At 39.2% G+C, this 19,619-nt stretch overlaps 1 protein-coding gene across 2 annotated transcripts; it reads right to left on the bottom strand.

Annotated features, from left to right (window-relative positions):
- Positions 1 to 9,071: 9,071 nt before the first annotated feature.
- csf2rb (colony stimulating factor 2 receptor subunit beta) lies at positions 9,072 to 19,165 on the bottom strand. Of its 2 annotated transcripts, none has more exons than XM_023289482.3 (16): positions 19,063 to 19,165; positions 17,490 to 17,588; positions 17,256 to 17,390; positions 16,493 to 16,610; positions 16,207 to 16,382; positions 15,963 to 16,117; positions 14,470 to 14,614; positions 14,147 to 14,279; positions 13,871 to 14,025; positions 12,809 to 12,942; positions 12,537 to 12,720; positions 12,279 to 12,375; positions 11,498 to 11,564; positions 11,315 to 11,394; positions 11,043 to 11,205; positions 9,072 to 10,172 (listed from the first exon to the last, which is right to left on the bottom strand). In XM_023289482.3, exons 3-16 carry the CDS (start codon positions 17,371 to 17,373, stop codon positions 9,789 to 9,791), a joined length of 2,109 nt encoding a protein of 702 aa, XP_023145250.1. In that variant the 5' UTR covers positions 17,374 to 17,390; positions 17,490 to 17,588; positions 19,063 to 19,165; the 3' UTR covers positions 9,072 to 9,788. The 2 variants fall into 2 exon arrangements, with proteins under 2 accessions (XP_023145250.1, XP_023145249.1); XM_023289481.3 differs by having other exon boundaries at positions 17,498 to 17,588; positions 19,063 to 19,164.
- Positions 19,166 to 19,619: the final 454 nt, after the last annotated feature.

Raw genomic sequence — 19,619 nt, 5'->3', positions numbered from 1 at the left:
TCACTAAAGCCATGTATTCATCCTGTAACACTGGAGGTAAAGGTAATTTCAGAATACCATGCATTCATTCATAAGCTGTGCCTGCTTCATCCTGTATAGCCCATCTCAGCTGATCCTGTCCAGGGTGGACCCTGCATTGGACAAGAGGCTGGGTCCTATCCCTCCATGCCTGGGCTAGAACTGACAGATACAAAACTACCAACTCTCACCTCTTAGAATGACCAGTCAGGCAGAACATGCAAACTCCACACAGACAGACCCCCGCTGATAGCAGATCTGAACCATGAAGCTACTTCCCGTGAAGCTACGATGCTAACTGCACCATGCCAAACACATGCACTCACTAAAAATAGATTTTTGCTGTTTTGTTTATCTAAGTTAGGTATTGATTTTTACTTGATTTAATAGATTTTTTTAAAAATAGATTTTTACACCGCGTTCTTTGGCGGAGTTATGCGACCATCGGCGTGCGTCTGTCCGTAAGTCTGTCTGTCTGCACCATTACTCAAAAACAGAGCAACACGTTATTACTCCACCAAGGAACGCAGCAGAGTTACGTGATGATCGCCATACGTTTGCCCTTCCATCTGTTAATCTTTCGCTTCAACTTTCAGCACCATTACTCAGAAAGAGACCAACGGATTTGGATGAAATTTCCAGGGAAAGTCAGAAATGACACAAGGACCAAGTGATTAGATTTTGACAGTGATGCAGCTTATAGACTGGATCCACAGATTAGTTAAAGATTTCTGTATCATTGCGAGATAGCAGCACGGCGTCACTGTAACCATGACAATAAGTGAACACTACATCAGCTGATTGTGATTCTACTACAAATCCACCTCTGAGGACTTATCAGGACTTATCCGTCAGAAATGATACAAGGAACAACTGATTAAATTGTGGGGGTGTTTCTGAGTCCCATTAATTCCCACCGTCCGCTACATATTTAGGTCACGTGATCCGGTATCCGTACATAACGTACACATGCAGAACATTTGGAGTTTACTCCTAGCTGCCAAACATCCAGTAAACCTGCTAGTTCTTGGAAGGAGTTGTCCTTCCAGCTGAAACCAGAGTAGAAGAAGCATGCACACTTCAACAGAGGCCAGAACATTCCCAGCATGCTTTACACTAAACATCTCTGGGTTAGCTGCATATCTGGGGAACTGACTCACTCAATATTCTAGATTAAGTGGTATTGTATCGGTGACACTCAACCTTTAAGGTTGTGTAATTTATTGTCCCACTTGACAAATATTGTGTCATGTTGTGACAGCATGTTTTTATTTTTGGTTTGCTTGTTTGTTTTGTGACATGAACTACTTTATATAACATCTGTAAAAAATTCCATGTCAATATTTATATGGAAAAACATGCAAAAGGCACGCTTCTTTCAAATTACAAGTAGATATATTTTATAATTTTCTATTTCATGGTTATCCATCTGAGACTTTCTACTTCCCCTTGAATGCAGTGGATGTGGACAGCATGATATTTGTGAGTCTGAAAAATGGCATTTAAAAAATCCAGTGGTGATGTGTCCTTATAAAAACTCAACTGGTTCCTCTACACTACTGGTTCTGAAACTGGTACCAGTTCCTGATTGGTCAGAACTACAGGGGTGATAATCTCAGCATCTCTCTACTGCATCTGTATTTTAAGGTTATTCACTTGTTCAAAGTTGAATATTATAATTTTATTGACTGAATCCACTACCCTGCTGAACAAGACCAGCTAACTCAGGTCCCATGGGTGCAACGTGTACATCTGTTCTTTTTTATGGTTGGTTTGTTTTAAATATAACTGCTTATGTTGAAATACGTTTATTTGACTGATGTCATTGTAATATAATTCGGATCATATTTGGTATCTAGACATGTGGAATCTCAGTGGTGCTGGAACCAAACAACATCTGCAGCAGCTGAGGAGGTTAAGGAGGATTAGCCCAACCACCTTCCAAGCACATTTCAAAGCACGGACAGGATGTATAGTTCATTATTTATGACATCTTAGACTCCGAAGGGTCCGCTGCCCGTACATTATGTCTTCTATCTGTTCTCCATCTAGCTTTATTTAGTGGACATACATATTTTCTTCATAAATACCTGACCGCTGCCATCACAACAGAAGTATGACGCTCATATTTGAGTCATTCACAAGGACAGGAGAAGTTCATAACAACGATGTCAGGTATGTGGTCTGACCAGTAAACCAGAGAGTCAGCAGGGTCTGAGATACGGCCCTAAGAACACAAAAAACAACAAAAACGGCTTTCACCTTCACTAGAACACAAAACAAGGTGTTACGTTAGAATCTGCTGTTTGACTTCTGAAGTCTTTCAACAGCTTTTTCTCTAACTCAGTTCAGCTTCATGCATGCTCACACAACAAAACCCTCAGTTCAAACCAGCCGATCAGTGAGGATAAACATCACATCTTTCCAGGACAGCATGGCAGCATGGAAGAAAACCTCCATCAGCTTCTTTATATGACTGATGTCACATCAGTGATGAATGAATGGATGAGCTTCTCCATCCATTCATTTCCATCACCTCTGTTTTGTCCAGACAAAAAAAGATAGCATTTAAACTTTGGTTACTGAGAACAAGGGGTGATATAAAACAGGAGGGAAATGGGTTCATCTATAGCAAGTCAGAAAATGTAACTTATCTGATTGAAATGAAGGCAAAACAGAAATATTCTAGACATAGCTGAAGGAATTCATTGTGTAGCGAACATTCTGTAAAACTGCTCAGGAGGCATCTCATCTGGGATTGTTTTTAATTTTCTGCCTTTCCACTTTCTTCAACTGGTCATGAAGAATGTCTGCTGTAGAGGTTTGTAAATGCGTTTTAGTTGCCATCGGACCAAATGTGTAGCGTCGTCCTAAATGCAAAACGTAGCCCGATATTTTACAACCTATTATTTATTTTTATCACTGCAGAATTATGAACAGATGCATTATGAACAGGCCCTGCATTATCGCTAAAATAAATGCAGGAACATTTGATTTTTCAAGAAATCAAAATATTAAAATATTCTATTTCTACCATTTTGCAGTTCACTGGAGACTAGACCAAAATAGTTTATAAAAAATGAAGTTATTACAGTAATGCTTCACTGATCATTTTAATGTGCATTTATTGACACTGTGATTATAAATTCACTGTATAATAATCCAGCTTATGAGAATGTGCCTCGATGTGTAGAAAGAATCTCTTCTAGTTAGGTTTTTCTACGTCAATAAGCACAGAGTGACCAAACCAACCATGAGAGTCACAGATTAGTAAAAAGATGACACCAGATTTTAGTGTGATTCCAGTCGAGAACAATCTGTTCTATCACATTTATCTGGATAAGTTCTGCTGCCTCAGTCACTGCTGACACCTGAACAGACTGGTTCTCTCTCTCTTCTATCCTGCATCTTTCACTCCCTTCCTCCTTCCAGGAATGTGCCAGAACAACATGCATGTGACTGATGGGAGTTCTCTGCAGGTTTACAGAAATGTTTACAGCGCAGGGTTCCACTTATTTGTTCAGCTTTGTGCCAATATGTGGAACAGAGGGGAAGTGATGCCAACACAGTAGAAATAACAGATGCACTCTTCACCTACTCCATACTGTGGCTGTAATAAAACCGACAGTTAAGATTTATTTTATCTGCCATCTATGTGACACAAGAGAATGCAGAATGTTAGCAGCCCATACCAAGATTACAGATGAAAAATGTTTCAAAACACTGAACCAACTAATATTTACACACTAAGTGGCTGCCAAAAGTCTGAAAACATGACCAAACTTGTTTTTCTGTGATATATTAAGTACCAGAGGTAATGTAGATCCTGTAGGGACCAAAGATGTTGGAAGGACATGTTCAGCAAAATGGAAAAAAATAAATAAGACACAGTAACAGAAAGCCGAGTCAGGGACAAACTATAGAGAGCTAAAACCTAGCAGACACAGGGTTCCACAGAGCATTTAGAACAAAAGAAGAAACTCACATAAAGCTGATCTAATCGCTTCAGAGGCAGACCTACAGATCTCCGTTACTGACATCACAGCGTTAACATCCTGGAATGTTAGAAACGCTCCACATTTAGGAAGTCTCGGTTTACGACACATTTTGCACTGAAACAGACGTACAGCAGCTACTGGAAACACACGACAGCATCGCGAATACTGGAAGTCCTTCACACAGTTCTCCTACATCCTCAGACTTTTCCAACTATCTGGATGACAGAACATTCAGTGTTTTGATCAAACATTTCAAATGTTTATAAAGTTAAAGCAAAAACTAGGATCTGTTCTGGATCATCCAACCAAACATGGAGCTGTTCTGGGTTTATCTGCACGAATCAAAACTCAGTCGTTCTGCTAAACTTTGAGGAAAAAATGTAATTTCCCACAGATCAGGCAGACATTTTGTGTTTTCCAATCCAGAGTCTAAAGATATTTAGTGACTATCATGTGTGACAAAGCATCAAATACTCAGATTAGAGAAGCAGCTAATATTTGAGCATAACAATTACCAGAACATTCATTTAATTGTTCAAATCACATTACGTTCTGCTATTTGTTTCAGCTTGTAGTGAAAGAATGAAAAGGTACTAAATGAGTGAAATCAGAACCCCTGGTGTAAAAATGGGAGGAGATTTTACTAAAGCCGCTGCATTTGATCTGTCTTCATCACATGACTGAGTTGGAATCTATAAATATTCACGATTAAGTAATCATCACTACAAAACTCCTGTTCCATATCTGTGCAGTGATGAGTCCATGAGTAATTCTAGCAATAGTAAAGGGTGTGAAGCTGGACTGTATGCAGAATATTCTAACTATTCATAATGATTCTTCATCATCACAAAGACCAGCAACTGGTGCTGCTGGAAAAGTCCAGTCATGCAGTTTCATCTGATATGTTCCCCCGTGTTGCAATGAACAAGAAATAAGCAATTCAACCCAAAACAGGGACGTAAATGTGGACATAAACGTTCCTCTGCTAGGGTCTGGACCTTCTGCATGGTGTTTCAGAACTTCAGGAAACACACGAGTAACAGAAGAAAACACCTTCAACCCTTCGATAACACCTGAACCGTAAATACACGGAAAACAACCAAACATACAGATGTGCTGTGGGTAGAATGGACAGATGAATAAAGCCGGGACATTTTACTGGAGTTAGTGGTTTAGGAAAATTAACTGAACTGTAGGAGTTTCTGTTGAACACTGCATGATTCTGAAATTAACTTTAGCCTTTCATTAGCCTGGAAATTCATATATTGAGAAGAAAAGCACAGAATTACAGCACAATTACAGCACAAAAACAACAATAAAAAACAAAATAAACCCACATATTTAGTCCTATGGATCTAATGTTAAAGCTAACCAGAGAGGAACCATCCCAGTCAGACCAGCACACCCAGCTGGATGTTGGAGGTTTAATGAAACGGGTTTGGTTCCAACAAACACCCAGAAAACCAGAACAGTGAGAAACTCTCCAGGACACGTTTTCCACAGAGCAGCGCTTTGAGGAAACATCTGGAGTTCTAGTTTCACCACCAGGAGAAAGACAAAGCTGCCCTGAGGCCGTTTCTGTCACAACTAAAGTCACATTTATTCACAAATACAGAAATATTTGACAACTTTTTCAACATTTTCATCTCGTAGAATAAAACAGAGGAACCGTTCGACGCACGTGAGCACGGACGCCACCGAGGTCCCTTCATGGACAAGTTCAAACATTTGCGCTACCGTCAGCTGAAACGACCCCGTTAACCGTATTTATTTTAACGTCAATAACTCACCGGTTCCGCTTTTCAGGTGAGGTTTCGTCCTGCCCGACTGGAAACCACCTGCTGACCTGATGAAGTCCTGATGAAGTCCTGATGAAGTCCTGATGAAGTCCTGATGAAGTCCTGCTTCCAGCCCTATGCTCCGTCCGCCGTACCTCCGGTCTTCTTCTCTACCTGTCTGCGCGTGGCTCAGGGCGGAACTTCACAGGTGTACCGACAGGTGCATCATGGGAACACGCTTTTTTTTTTAAATTTAATTACAAAAAAAGAGAAAAAAATGAAAAGCAAATGTCTAAAAGGGAGACATGTACACATATTATTTATTATTATGAGTAGTTTGTTAAAAAAATAAAAATAAAATACAAAAACAAAGCGATGCATCATGGGAATACGTTTTTTTTCTTTTTTCTGAATTACAGAAAAAAAATGAATCAAATGTCTAAAGGAAGACATGCACACATATTATTTGTTATTATTGTTTATTATAGCTAACAGACAGACAAACCAATGCCAATCATCACATAACTCTGCCAAGGCTCCGCCTCCTTGGCAGAGTGTATATATATATATATATATATATATATATATATATATATATATATATATACATATATATATATATATATATATATATATATATATATATATATATATACATATATATATATATATACGTATATACGTATATATGTATATATACGTATATATATATGTGTATATATATATATGTGTATATATATGTGTATATATATATGTATATATATGTATATATATGTGTATATATATGTGTGTATATATATATATATATATATATATATATATATATATATATATATATATATATATATATATATACATATATATATACATATATATATATATGTATGTCACCCCCTAAAATGTATCTGCCACCCCTTTGCCACCCTATTAATTTTTCTCTAAATCCACCCCTGCATTTATCAAAATAAGGAAAATCTGTAATGATTTACTTTTAATCCAACCCCTATTACATACACAGCAAATGTAATCTGTAAAATAATTATAAATATTTTTAAATGGTTGTCATTTTTTGGTAAAGTGTTGTAACATAACTAATTGCTATCTAGTAATTTTTGTTTTTACTGTTAACATGTAAATTAATACTTTGTTCTGTGATTTTATTACCCATTATCTGAGGCAAAATCTATGAAACAACAGCAAATTATTCAGAAAATTGATCATTTAAAAATGGTTAAAATACAGTTCAAACAGCATCATTTCATTCAACACAAGATCATCAACAACAGCCTCACATGTCTGAGTGCTAAATGCAGACCATAAACACAACAGAACAGCAACCCAGCGGTCTGTTTGGCTGTGCAGAGTGGAAGAAAGAGGCCAGATTCCGACAGTTGATTATTCCATTATCCATGCAAATAACCACTTCAAGAAAAGGGTTTGCTTGGGAGTCTAAATCTGCTAGTTTGTCTTTCATACAGTCTGACAGGCTTTAATAGAAAACATCTCCCACAGATGGAACCAAAGACAACGAAAGTTGAATGAGGAGGTCAGGAGAGATCAGACTGGTTAGAGAGGAGAGCTCTACCTGAACATCATCCCATTTCTGCTCAGGTGTAGAGAGGAAGTCAAACCTGACAACATGCATACATGATATTAATCACTGAAACATAATATATGTCACTTTGTACTGGTGCAGAGCATTGTCATGGTAGCGTGTCTCATCCCATCATGTTGTGAATTCTAAGTGAATCCATGCTGTTAGCTGACACTAATAGAGTTTAGATCCTCTGATAGATGATATAAAACACAGCAGTAGACTGAGACAGGATAAAGAACAGATGAAGCAGCTGTGAGACACGTCAGATTTAACTGATGCTGCTTTAAAACAGCAGCTTTGAGGCAGAGATGTCTGCTTTTGTTAAACACCTGTTTTCCTCCACTCCTCTTTCCTTTTCGTTGCCTCCTCTGCTGTGGGAGCGACAAAGAAGAAACAGAATGAATGAATGAATGAATCAATCAATCAATGAAAAGATACTCAAACCTTAACACATATAGTTTTATGAAAGCAAAAAAAGATGTGTTCTGTTCTGTTACACATTCTGAAATAAGATGAATGATTCATCAGTTGTCTAAATTATGATTTCAAATTAACCCAGACATTAGGAGATAATAATTGTATCATACAGTTTGTTAGCCTGTTGTTTCTCAGTTTCAATCATGACAGCTGAGACTTTTAGATATCGTTTGTGCATGAAAATCCATTTATAGAATTTACAGAATTTCCCTCTGGGGATTCATAAAGTCTGTCTAAGTCTCTTATAAAACAGACAAGAATTTTTGTTCTCATTCTCACAAAACAGAAGCACAGAAACATTATAAACCATTATAAATGTATTTCAGAAAACTCATTCATGATCCATTAATGACATCAAAATAGACTCAAAATATAAATTTCATCAGAATCCCTCTACTCACCATGTCTCAGATAAAATTTCACCAAAATAATGCATTTGCACCAGATCCCATAATAAACTAAATATTCTATGCACCTCAGAGAAGCTGTGACTGGCTCAGCTTTGATCATGTGACAAAAATCCAGTGAGTTTTTGGATGAACTGCAGGCTGTGTATACAAAATAAAAAAGACAAGTAGGGAAACAAATAATTAAGATCAACAAAATGGCTCAAAAACGGTGGAACAAGCTCTCATCAAATCTCTGAAAGGTACACTCAGCATGGTGAAATATCTTTCTGGAGTTCATGAGCAGAATAGTAAATAAAAACACCTAGTTTGTATTAGTTATAAAAATGTAAATAATTAAATATCTACAGCATGTGGAGATCCCATTTTTTTTCCCAATATCGGTTTTCTTACAGAAGTATTCACAGAAATGAACTTTTCTTCTGTTTTTTGGATGCTATCAGATTAATAAATGAACTGTTGTCACTGCAGACCTTTCTCAAATATATGTGAATGACAAGCTATAATAATGAACCATTTAGAGGCTTTAAATGTCAGATCAGATCCTCTATTTGTTGCCACAGTTGTGCTGTTTCAATAGAGCTGCATGATTTTATATTGCAGGGAAAATAAGTCCACAGTGAATAAAAATATTACAGGAGCAAAGAACATCCAGAACACCTTGTTGTTTAGTGAGTTAATGCAGCAGTTTCAGTACATCATGATAGATAATATATATATATATATATATATATATATATATATATATATATATATATATATATATATATATATATATATATATATATATATACATACATCCAGCAACACTCACGCTAGGACATTTACAATAAGGGGTCAACTCCCACACGTTTGTGCAAACACGCTTACATACATGACGACAGTGAACACGAACGTCAGCAAAAACAGAAACTTTTCCAGTGAAGTGCAGTTTGCTAAATTCAGCTTCTTCCTCAGGAGTGACAGAGGCAGAGTTTGAGGAAGTAATAAAAACTTCTACATTTCAACACAGTTCTGAAGAGTCTGTGGTTGAACATTCACTTCCTGTGTGAAACGCTGTGCATGGGTGGAGCAATAGGAAGAGGAAGTGATCATTATACATATTGAGAAAAGCACAACAGTCCGTTAAGAATCGGATCAGACGCAGGTTCAGCGAAAAAAATAAAACACTTTCAGTTTCACAAAGGTGTTTTGCATGATAGGTGTTTGGATTTGATTAGATAACAAGGTATTTTGTCCCAATCTAACATGCGTTTGTTTCCAAAAAGTTCAAAAATAAAGACATGCTTTGCTGTCCTGAGTGCAGACTATCCTCTCACAGCTTGGCTCACTAGTTCACCTTAAGTCAAACAAAAAGGAGGTTAATAGTCCATTAAAATGCTCAACAATCCCATTAATGAAACATGTGATGCTTGTTTTTCACATGGAAGCACAAGGAACTTGGAATATTGTGGAAAGCTTATTGGGAGAAACAGAAATCAGTGGTTCTAGGTCCTCTTAGATCTGCTGCTCCTCACTTGGCTGCCGTCATGAAGGTGGTGGGGAGGTGGCAGTACCCTGAGACCTGGACGGCGTCGCTCTGAGGCCAGGCACTGAAAGCTTCTGAGGTGTATTCTGGAGACTGATCACTGCTGCTGGGCTCGCTGAGGCCAGGCTGACTATCTGGTCTATGTTGGTCCTGCTCAGCGCTGATGTGGAGATGTGAGCTTGTGTTCTCATTACTGTGGGAGACGAGATCCTGAGTGGATCTGGAGACATTGGGGCTCGGTAGATGCACATAACCGTCTCCGAAAACTGTGAAATTCACTGGGGAAGGAGATGCAGAGACATCTGACGGGGCGTCTTTGTCTTTGTCTTCACTCTTGATGTTCACTGACTTGGATGTTTGCTCTGATGACTGTAAGACAGAAACCATAATGTCCAGACCTGCTATGTGCTCATTTAACCCTCATGTCGTCCTGCAGGTCAAATTGACCCATTTTAACCCTCCTGTTGTCCTTATTTACTGGCACCAAAAAATATTGTTTCCTTCTCTGAAAAAAATCCAAAAATTCAGCAAAAAAATTCCCCAGATTTATAGAAATTTGCAAAATCTTCAGGAAGAAAATTCCTTGAAAGTTTCCCTTAAAACTTTTTTTGCTGAAATTTTACATTTTTTTTCAGACAAGTAAACAATATTTTTGGTGCCCGTAAATGAGGACAACAGGAGGGTTAATAAGATACTTTACAACACATGCAGGTAAATATGTTTGGAATTGTTTGTTCACAGTGGATTTGGGAAATATTCAGATTTGGTGGATCCATCTCTCGCGTCTCTATAGCAAACACTCAATTAGCTTAGCATAGCACAAAGACTGTTCGTGCTGGGAAAAACCTAGCCTACCCTTCTAAAAATCATCTATTACTATTGCTCTGTTTTGTTTCTTTAACCTCCACAAGAGTCAAAGTGTAAAAATGACAGGTTGTGGTTTTAAGGGGGATTTTTTAAATGTTATTTCTGCCCAAGTCTGGCACACACCCCCTCTAAAAAACCACAGCGTGTCATTTTTGTGCTGCAGTTTCGTGTGAAATCTTTGAGTGAGAATGTCAAAATACTCTCTTAATATAAAATGTCATTAAAGGCAGTCAGATGTCTGCATTATGGCTCTATGCTGTTAAAACACAGAGGCCTACAAACACTGGACAGGGACGTTCATTCTGAGATCCATGTGTCTGATTTTCTTTTGTGCTTGAGAAACCCTGCCAGAAGCTGCTGTTTGTAGCTGACCTGACAGAAGATGTACGGTCCGCTGAAGCTCATAGAAGACGTGTCAGAGCTCTGAACCTTCTCAGCAGGACCCGGCAGAGCGTCTCCATCCCAGCAGCTCTCCTCCTGATCCAGACGGTCTGGTTCCCTGGCCTTGGTCGGCCACAGTAAAGCATCGGAGGAGCTGCAGAGACAGAAAGCAGGTCATTATTATCACCCACGCTGACAGATGTTTTCTTCTACGACTGAAGAATCTGAAAGTGATTTCTGTGTGGATGTGTGAAGCAGATTACCACGTTGACACGCTGTCCAGGTGTTGGACTTTGCAGATGGATGTCTTCTCGCTCTGCATGATGGTCCGAGTGGTGGCAGACTGAAACACAAAGACACACCATGCAAAAATTAAATATGTGGACAGTAAAACTCTAATATGCTGACTGAGATACTAGAAACAGAAAAAAAAAATCTGGTCTTACCTTCATCTCAGAGAGGATTTTGCTTTTTTCTGGAGAAGGAACCGACTCCACCCATAGAATGACCTTCCTAAATATTCAACATATATGAAAAGAGAGTTTAATATGAAAGGAAAACTCAAATACATTTTGTATTACTTGTACTCTCATGGCTGTAGTTAGAATTCAACAGGACTTTAACTTCTAATAGATGGTTCAGGGATCTCACATTTCAGAATACAAACACATTAACCCTCCTTTTGTCCTCATTTACAGGCACCAAAACATATTGTTTCCTTGTCTGAAAAAAATCCAAAAAATCTGCAAAAAAATTCCCCAAATTTCGGAAAATTTGCAAAACCTTCAGGAAGAAAATTCAAATAATTTCTTAAAAGTTTCCCTGAAAAGTTTTATTTTTTAAAAAATCTTCCAAGTTTGACAAGAAAATTCTTGTAAATATTTTCTAAAAATGAATAAAAATCCAAAAATCTTCCAAAAAATCCTAAAAATATCTAAAGTGATTCCATATATATCAGTAAAACTTCTAATATTTTCTTTAAGAACATTCACATAAAAATCAACCAAAATCCAGTGAAATTCGCTGGATTTTGGTTGATTTTCATGTGAATTTTCTTAAGAAACATTTTTAACATTTCTTTTTTTCCACCAAAAAATGTTCAAAGATTTCCCAAAAAGTTGAAAATGTGGACATCAGAAGTTTCACTGTGAAAATATATTTTTTTCACATTTTCAAACTTTAAAACGGGTTAATTTGACCTGCTGGACGACACGAGGGTTAAAGTACCTCTGACAGGCTGGGATGGTGCAGTAGAGGATGAAGAAGACTGTGGCCACGAACACACTGATGAGGATGTAGAGGAGGGTGGTGGAGGACCAGGTGGCTGTAAGGGGACAGAACATAGAATCAATGATGCTAACAATGATTAATAATGGCATGTGTTAGGAGGGTTTTATTAGGCTGCTCCGGAAAAAAACAAGCGATGAACAGAAAATAATCCCCACAGGAAAAACATGTGCATGAGGACTGGAGCTAATATTCTACCTCCATGTGAAGTCCACTCCACAGGATCCGTCCATTCTGAGGGGATTCCTTCATAGAGGGAACCGTGTCCAGGAACCACCAGGGCTCTGACCTTCACCTGGTAGGTCTGGAAAGGCTCCAGGGAATTTCCCAGGATGGTCACGGACAGGGATCCCTCTGAGATGTTCAGCAGCACCGGAGATCTCTAATAAAGAAGGAAGAAGGGAGGAAGAAGTTCCACTACAGGTATGCAGCTTAAAGAAACAAAAACCACTGATCTGAACACTTCTCACTTGATCTGGTGTCCTGTAGTAGCAGACCTGGTAGGACAGTCTGAGTTTGGAAGCTGTGCTCGGCTCCGTCCACTCCACCATCCAGTTCCCTTTCTCCTCTGTGACCTTCAGCTGCTGCGGTGGTTTGGGATGGACTGAGCAACAAGAGATTAGTTAAGTTCATCTGGATTATTTAGCTGTTTTTAAAGGAGTTATGAGATGAATACCGGCAGTCATACTGTACTGTGCAATGTCAGGTTTGCAGTAGAGACTGTAAAACCTTCCATGGATAGATAGCACTAGTGTTACAGCGTTTAGTGCTGTGGATTTGTGTGCAGGTAGGTTGTATGTTTTGTTTTTTGGCCAGTCTACAGTCAGAATGTAGTTTAAAATCCATCCTGATCATCGTGTTGGTGTCTTTGTGTCCTGTGTCCTAAAGTCAAGCGTGTTTGGTGCTTCAAGACGTTGGATCGGTTTGGTTTTTGGTAAGAAACTTGTTTTTATCTGAATTTAGTGCTGCTTTAATTTGTAAATAAATAGCTTTTTGTTCTATAATCAGTTTCTTGTCTCTTTACAACTTTTGTCACTCAACCCCTGACTCACAGCGATGTCGTGACTAGTTTCAGTCAGAGCTGATTGAATCACATTCATCAAAACTGTGAAGCACAACGTGAACAAAAGTGTCCTTAAATTTAACAACTGTTGAAAAATTTCTATCGGAAAATGAAATGTTGATGCTACACAAAATAATATGTTACATTTTGATCACAATACAAGAACCCATGTATATATGGGACATTTTAAATCGGTGTGATGGTTAAATATATGAAATAGGGCTTCAGGCAGCAGTCTGTTGGAACTATTGCATACCAGAGATATGACATGTTTACCACTAGACTTTGTCCAAACATTTACACATGAATGCAACAGTCCCATCCAGCCACTAGGTGGGACTACTGGATCACATCTGTTCAGCTATCCTCTCTCTACCTGCAGTTTTATCACCCCCTTGTGTGCTTTTAATTTGGTGGGACATGCTCTCCTCTCATCCTCTCCTCTGGTTTGTGGCCTTGCTGTACTCACTGTGCTGGTGTGCCTCAAAAGTCTTGGCATTGTGTGTTGGTTGGAGGTCCAGCAGCAGATGTTCAGATCCTGGGACGTCCAGAGAGCAGCTGTAGCTCAGCAGCGCCCCGCTGTGGTCGGGCCGGACTGCTGGGTTCACACAGCATCTCTCCGACCTGAAGGGGGGATTAAAAGAGGAGCAGGGATGTTCAGATCAGTGAATGAATGCATGATAACTGGATGGTGCATCTTTCAGCTCCAAACCAGGAGGCGTTAACGGCGCCACGCTCAACTTACCGGGCGGTTCGATTGCGTCGACAGACCAGCCGATAGGTGATGAAGTGAGCCAGTTCTCGGCTCACCTTCCAGCTACACACCACCTCCCTCTCTCCTCCCAGCACACAGTGCAAAGTGGGAAGCTGCCCAAAGTCTACAGCCAGACAGAGAGAATGAACCAGTCAGAACAGCTCCCATTAGAGTGGACAGAGCAGGAGATTAGACGTGAGGACGGGAGATAAGAAGCAGGGAAAAGACTTTGCTTTGGCAGATTATTCAGCACATTCAATACACCAAGCTGTTTATTCAGAGTAGAAGCTGATGAAGCTGAACAGCTGATTTACCGTCTTTAGTCTTCCAGGTCACCACTGGACTCCAGTCGCTCCAGTGACCCACTCCAGCCCGAACCCTTACCCTGGCTTCATACCGCTGACCTGGAAACAGCACACGCCTCTCTAACTTCACAGTGGAGATTGTGACATTCTCAGTCTGCAGGAAGAGACAGAGAAACAGATATATGACATTATTATGGTTAAATATACACCCATCAGCCTCAACATCATGACCACTGACGGCTGAAGAACATCCATCATCTGGTTCTAATCCAACGTTCTGCTGGGAAACCTTCAGTCCTGACATTCTCAACACCTGCTACCGGACCTCTGGGGATGTTCTGTGGTACCGGGATGGAGACATAGGACATCCTGGTGCCACCATCCTGGTACCACAGGACATCTCCAGAGGTCCTGAGTCCATGCCCCACTGGGTCAGAGGAGTTTTAGCAGCATAAAGGGACCAACACTACATGAGGCAGGTGGTCAGAATGTTTTACCTGATCAGTGTATACTTCCAGCAGTGCATTTAGATTTCAATGTGTGGTGATAAATAGTTCGGCATTCATATTTTCATCACACAGGATTAGCGGCCAGTTAAAAGTCTGGAGTACAAACATTCAGCATGTTAAGATGATGAGCATTACACTAATCTGGGATGTTAGCGTCAATGAAGCTCCTGTTCTTTTTTGCTTTGGAGACACTCATTTGGATCCTGCTGCTGTTTGAAGCTGCAGGAATTTAATAAACTCACAGGTAAAACTCTTACAAACAGCTGGAAGCAGCAAGATGAACTTTCGCTACAGTTAATTATTAGTCCAAACCTGGATTACATTCATCATTGGTGGCTTTTGTTCATCTAACTTGTCTTCATTGCAGTAAAATGCTTTTTTTAAATGGACATTTCAGTTTATAAAAGCAGTGAAATTTGTGGTCTCTGTGGTGTTTTTTGTGCTAAAACCCCAAAACACAAGTCAAAGCTCTTTCCTTGTGCATGTCCATCCATTAGTGTGACTGCAGGTAATCTAGACTTGTGCAGAGCTGAAAGTGATTCAGAAAAGTCCAACCTAGTGAGACTGCTGTTGGAACTTTTACAGAAAACTGTCCAGACATGAAACCGATGCGTTCAGGTGCCGTCAGATTAACAGAAAAGGTTTTGTCTGAGTGTGATAATCATCCTAATGTTAACATCCACCTCCAGATCTCAGCACAGCCAGAGTTCAGACTTGACATGAGAGCTATAAACTGAACCAGAATGGGCCCCATTAGATGGAAGAGTGAGTTTTCCTGTGAGAGGAAAGCGGCTGGTTTCATGATCACGGCTATATATAACACGGCAGAGCTCTTAAATGTCAGTTATGGTTCTATGGAGAAGTGAATGCCAACGCTAAATGCTACTTCTGGTTTGGATTTTTCAGATGAATCGAATCATTCTGTTAAACCTGATGTTTTTAAGAACAGTATGTGATAAAAGGCAAGTGGTAGGTTTGTATTTTCCTGCTTACGGTCCAGCTGTCCTGACTGTGCGTCCTGTAGCTCAGCTGATATGAGAGGTTCCTGCTCAGGGACGAGGAGGACGGGTAGGGGCTGGACCAGAGGATCCTCCGGCCTCCATCGCCTGCTTCATGTGTGGACAGGTTGACAGGCGGGAGAGCTCTCACTGGAAAACACAAAAACATTCAGCAAGATGAACTTACATGCTTTAAAACAGTCCAGTAAAGATAAACCCTGACTGAAGGCTGAACTCACCGTGCTGAAAAAGATCCAGAGACGTCCGTCTAACAGAAGAGCAGATGTTCTCTGTGTTGTTCTTCAGGAAGAAGACGGTGTGTTTGACTCCAATGACGAATAGTGGTGTTTTATATCTGCAGTGGACAGTTTTACCCTCAGCTGTATCTGCAGCACTGTACGGCTCACACAACTCCCTGATAGGACACAAACACAACGCTGTGAGGCAGAAAACTATTTCCTAAATGATGTACTTTCTCCTTTCTAAACATCCTCATCTCCTCTCCTGTTCCTGCTTTCTCTTTACCTGCCGTCTTCTGTCTCAAACCAGAGCTCCAGCGTCGTGTTTCTGTGTTTCCTCCACCTGCAGAGGACGTGGGACTCGTAGTCGTTGTGACACTGCAAGGACTGCAGCAACGGAGACACTAAAGGAGACATTTATTTTATAGAATTGATCCTATCACAGTTATTTGTGCTGAATATAGAAACAAAAAGATCGTTACTGAAGAAAAGGAAGTAAAACAATACAGAAACCCTCCATTACAAGTACTTGTGCATTATGTTTCTCTGTAGTACATGAGTATATTTTAGGATAATTAATGTGCTAACAGCTTTTATACTGTAGTTAACGTGTTTGTTTTTGTGCAATTTAGTTACTAAAACCTAAATGCTGTGAAGACATTTCTGTTATAAAACGTTCTACAGCAAAAAATCATGAACTTAACTGACTGAATTCAAATCCTATCCCTTCTAAAGTCCTCTAGAATAAAGTCCCTGCAACCTGGAACATGAAAGAGGAAGGCAGTGTGGTGCATTAAATAAATTCCAGATACAACATCATTTTTCTTCATTAGAGCAATGCATCAGATGTCAGAAGGTTTTGCATAAAAATAGATTATTTGTAAAATATGCAAATTTACTATATCTGCATATCCATCAGATAAATGCTGTGAAGTTAGAATGTTCCCTTTGGAAGGAAGTAGAGCAGAAGTATAATTTAAAGAAGCACCACTTCAGTAAATGGGCGTTCTGTCGTGTGGTTTGACAGGTAGCTTCAGGTGGATACTCACTGGTCTGGGAGCTGCTGCTCTCCTGGATCGGACAGAAATCTGGATGAGAGAAGAGAGCCGGATGAGGCAGCACTGACCAGAGCAGAACCCAGAGGAACGCCATCATTTCTGGAGTCATTCACATCCTCCAGACAGCTGTAGATGACAGAGAAGTTGCGTTACACATATAGAAAGCTGTCATCTGTGAGCAGGATTAGTTCATTTACTAGAAATAATGAAGAAATGAGTCACGACCACAGCACCAGCGCTCTTCCTCTGTGAGTCGACTGCTTGTTGTGGGATGTCACCACACATCCGCCGCCTCTTATCTGCCCCTCTCACATGTGCTAGATGCTGATAACAAAGAAAAAAAAGGCAGAGAGATACTAAATACAGGCATGTAGAGGTAAAATCACAAGCATCTGTAAGAAAAAGAAGGTATTTAATTTAGTGTATCGAAGTAAAATTCACTAAATGAGGCTTGTTAAATACAGAAACTGTGAAAAGTTAAATTAATATAACAAAATGAACACTGTACAATGTAAGAAGTCTTTAATTATGCAAGATTTAATGTGTCGCAAAGTGCTTAGAATTAAGATTCTTTTAAATGCAAATAGATTTTTTTGCACTTTCTGAAGTATTACATCTTTTCTGTTTAATTAGAAATGTCCAATTGATTTGAGTTTTTTGTTTTTCTGTTGGGGTTTTTTGTTAGTTTTTCATTTTTAAAAATTGCAAACCAAAAAAAAGTGACTTTTAACTTTAATTCATTTTTTTAACCCTAAATTTCACAAAAAATCAATTAAAATCCTTTCTCAGTTTCGGCTGTGTAAATGAAAAATATATTTTATGCTTAATTTCAGTTCCGGAGTCTTTTTCAGTGACATTTCTAATTTCTGTTTTGTTTCCCGTTTGTCATTTCTGGAGCTCACTGTTAAAAACAGTATCTTACAATGGTAATTTTATGTCATTAACACATTTTTATAATGTAAAATAAGTACATATCTCACAAATCAATGCAAATTATTTAATTTTAAGGTAATTTTCTAGGTTCCTTCTCACAGATCTTAAAATACATTTAAGCAAAGTTAGAAATATGCATTTAAAAAGAGCAGAAACACCATGAAATGATAGCTTAAAAAATAAACCAAACGTTAGCCTTTAGGGGAGAATTTGGGTTAAAAACAGAACAAATGTTGTGAAGTACTGTAACATAAAAGGAGGGAAACTTTTGGGTCAGTCAGGCATCGTGTGTGCTGTTTACAGTAGCAGGTCGGGGAAACCCCACAGGAGAAGGTGGAAATCCAGCACGACTTGTGAAACATGGTATTGATGCAGAAGGTCTCATACTGACATGAAACCATCAAAAGCATAGTGATCTTCTGAGGTACACACATGGAAACCTGCATGTGTTTGCAGCAGAGAGCATAAAAACATCTGAGAAGAACACCAGTCTGCTACTGTTTAATGTCTAACTGTGTGTTTTCTACTGACTAAACAGCTGCATTGATACGATTCTGAGCTTGTTGGTGTTAAAAAGTTGGATTTTTATGTCACTATTCATGTGTTCAACACATTTCATCAGCAGCTCTAATGAAGAACAATCAAATCCAGCTGTTTTTTACTTCCTTTCTATTGAATTATTGTATTATCATCTGAAACTAGAGCTGATCACAGAGATATCCCAACACATGAACTGTTTGTTGACTGATTTAACAGCATGGAGGCAGGTTCAAAAAGATGTTTCTGAGAAAGTTTTACTCCTTTTTCGTGGTGATCAGCCTCTGACACACGAACACAGGAGGTTAAATCTAAATGTCTTTCCTACCTGACCTAACGAGGACGGCTGCTCCTGGGTCCACCTGTCGCCATGGCTTCCTTCTCGTCAGTCAGCTCCCTGTGAACGTTGTCGAGAACTCAGTGGGAGTTTCCTCTGTGACGACTTCAGTTTCCTCTTTTGTGTCCACAGTGACACGAGAAGCCACTTTCTTTTTAACGCAGAATCAGCTGTGTTAAATTTACAGGCTCTGAAATACTGAAGTTGCTGGTTTACAAGAGATAAGTAGACTCAGGACTGCAGACTGTAGTAGTTAAAGACAGAAGGAATACTGTGTTTTAGTCAATGGACAGCTCACAGAATAAAGAACACCGTGTATAAGACTGGCCCTGAAAACCTTTTTTTTTTTTAAGAAAAAAATGATTCAAACCCACAATTGTTCATATTTTGGTTTCATATACAACAGAGCAGATCATCTGCTTTAAGATAAGATCAGACATTTCCTTTCTGTGGCTCCACCACAGCAGCTGAAACCTTATCTGTTGGAATAATATTCATCATATTCTGTCGATTTAAATTCACTACAAAGAAAACATCGGAGCTCATTG

The sequence above is a fragment of the Amphiprion ocellaris genome, chromosome 19 (genome assembly GCF_022539595.1).
Source record: "Amphiprion ocellaris isolate individual 3 ecotype Okinawa chromosome 19, ASM2253959v1, whole genome shotgun sequence".
Taxonomy (NCBI): Eukaryota; Metazoa; Chordata; class Actinopteri; family Pomacentridae; genus Amphiprion; species Amphiprion ocellaris.
Note: the sequence above shows the minus strand (reverse complement) of the source record. Positions and strands in the feature narration are given on the sequence as shown.

What these genes read in the sequence shown, in the direction of transcription:
- csf2rb (XM_023289482.3), bottom strand. Translation starts at nt 17,373, where the DNA reads ATGACTCCAGAAATGATGGCGTTCCTCTGGGTTCTGCTCTGGTCAGTG. An exon ending in GGAGTGGACTTCACATGGAG is followed by an intron (nt 12,376 to 12,536) that starts GTAGAATATTAG and finishes GTCCCCTTACAG; the next exon opens with CCACCTGGTCCTCCACCACC. An exon ending in AAATCCTCTCTGAGATGAAG is followed by an intron (nt 11,395 to 11,497) that starts GTAAGACCAGAT and finishes TTTGTGTTTCAG; the next exon opens with TCTGCCACCACTCGGACCAT.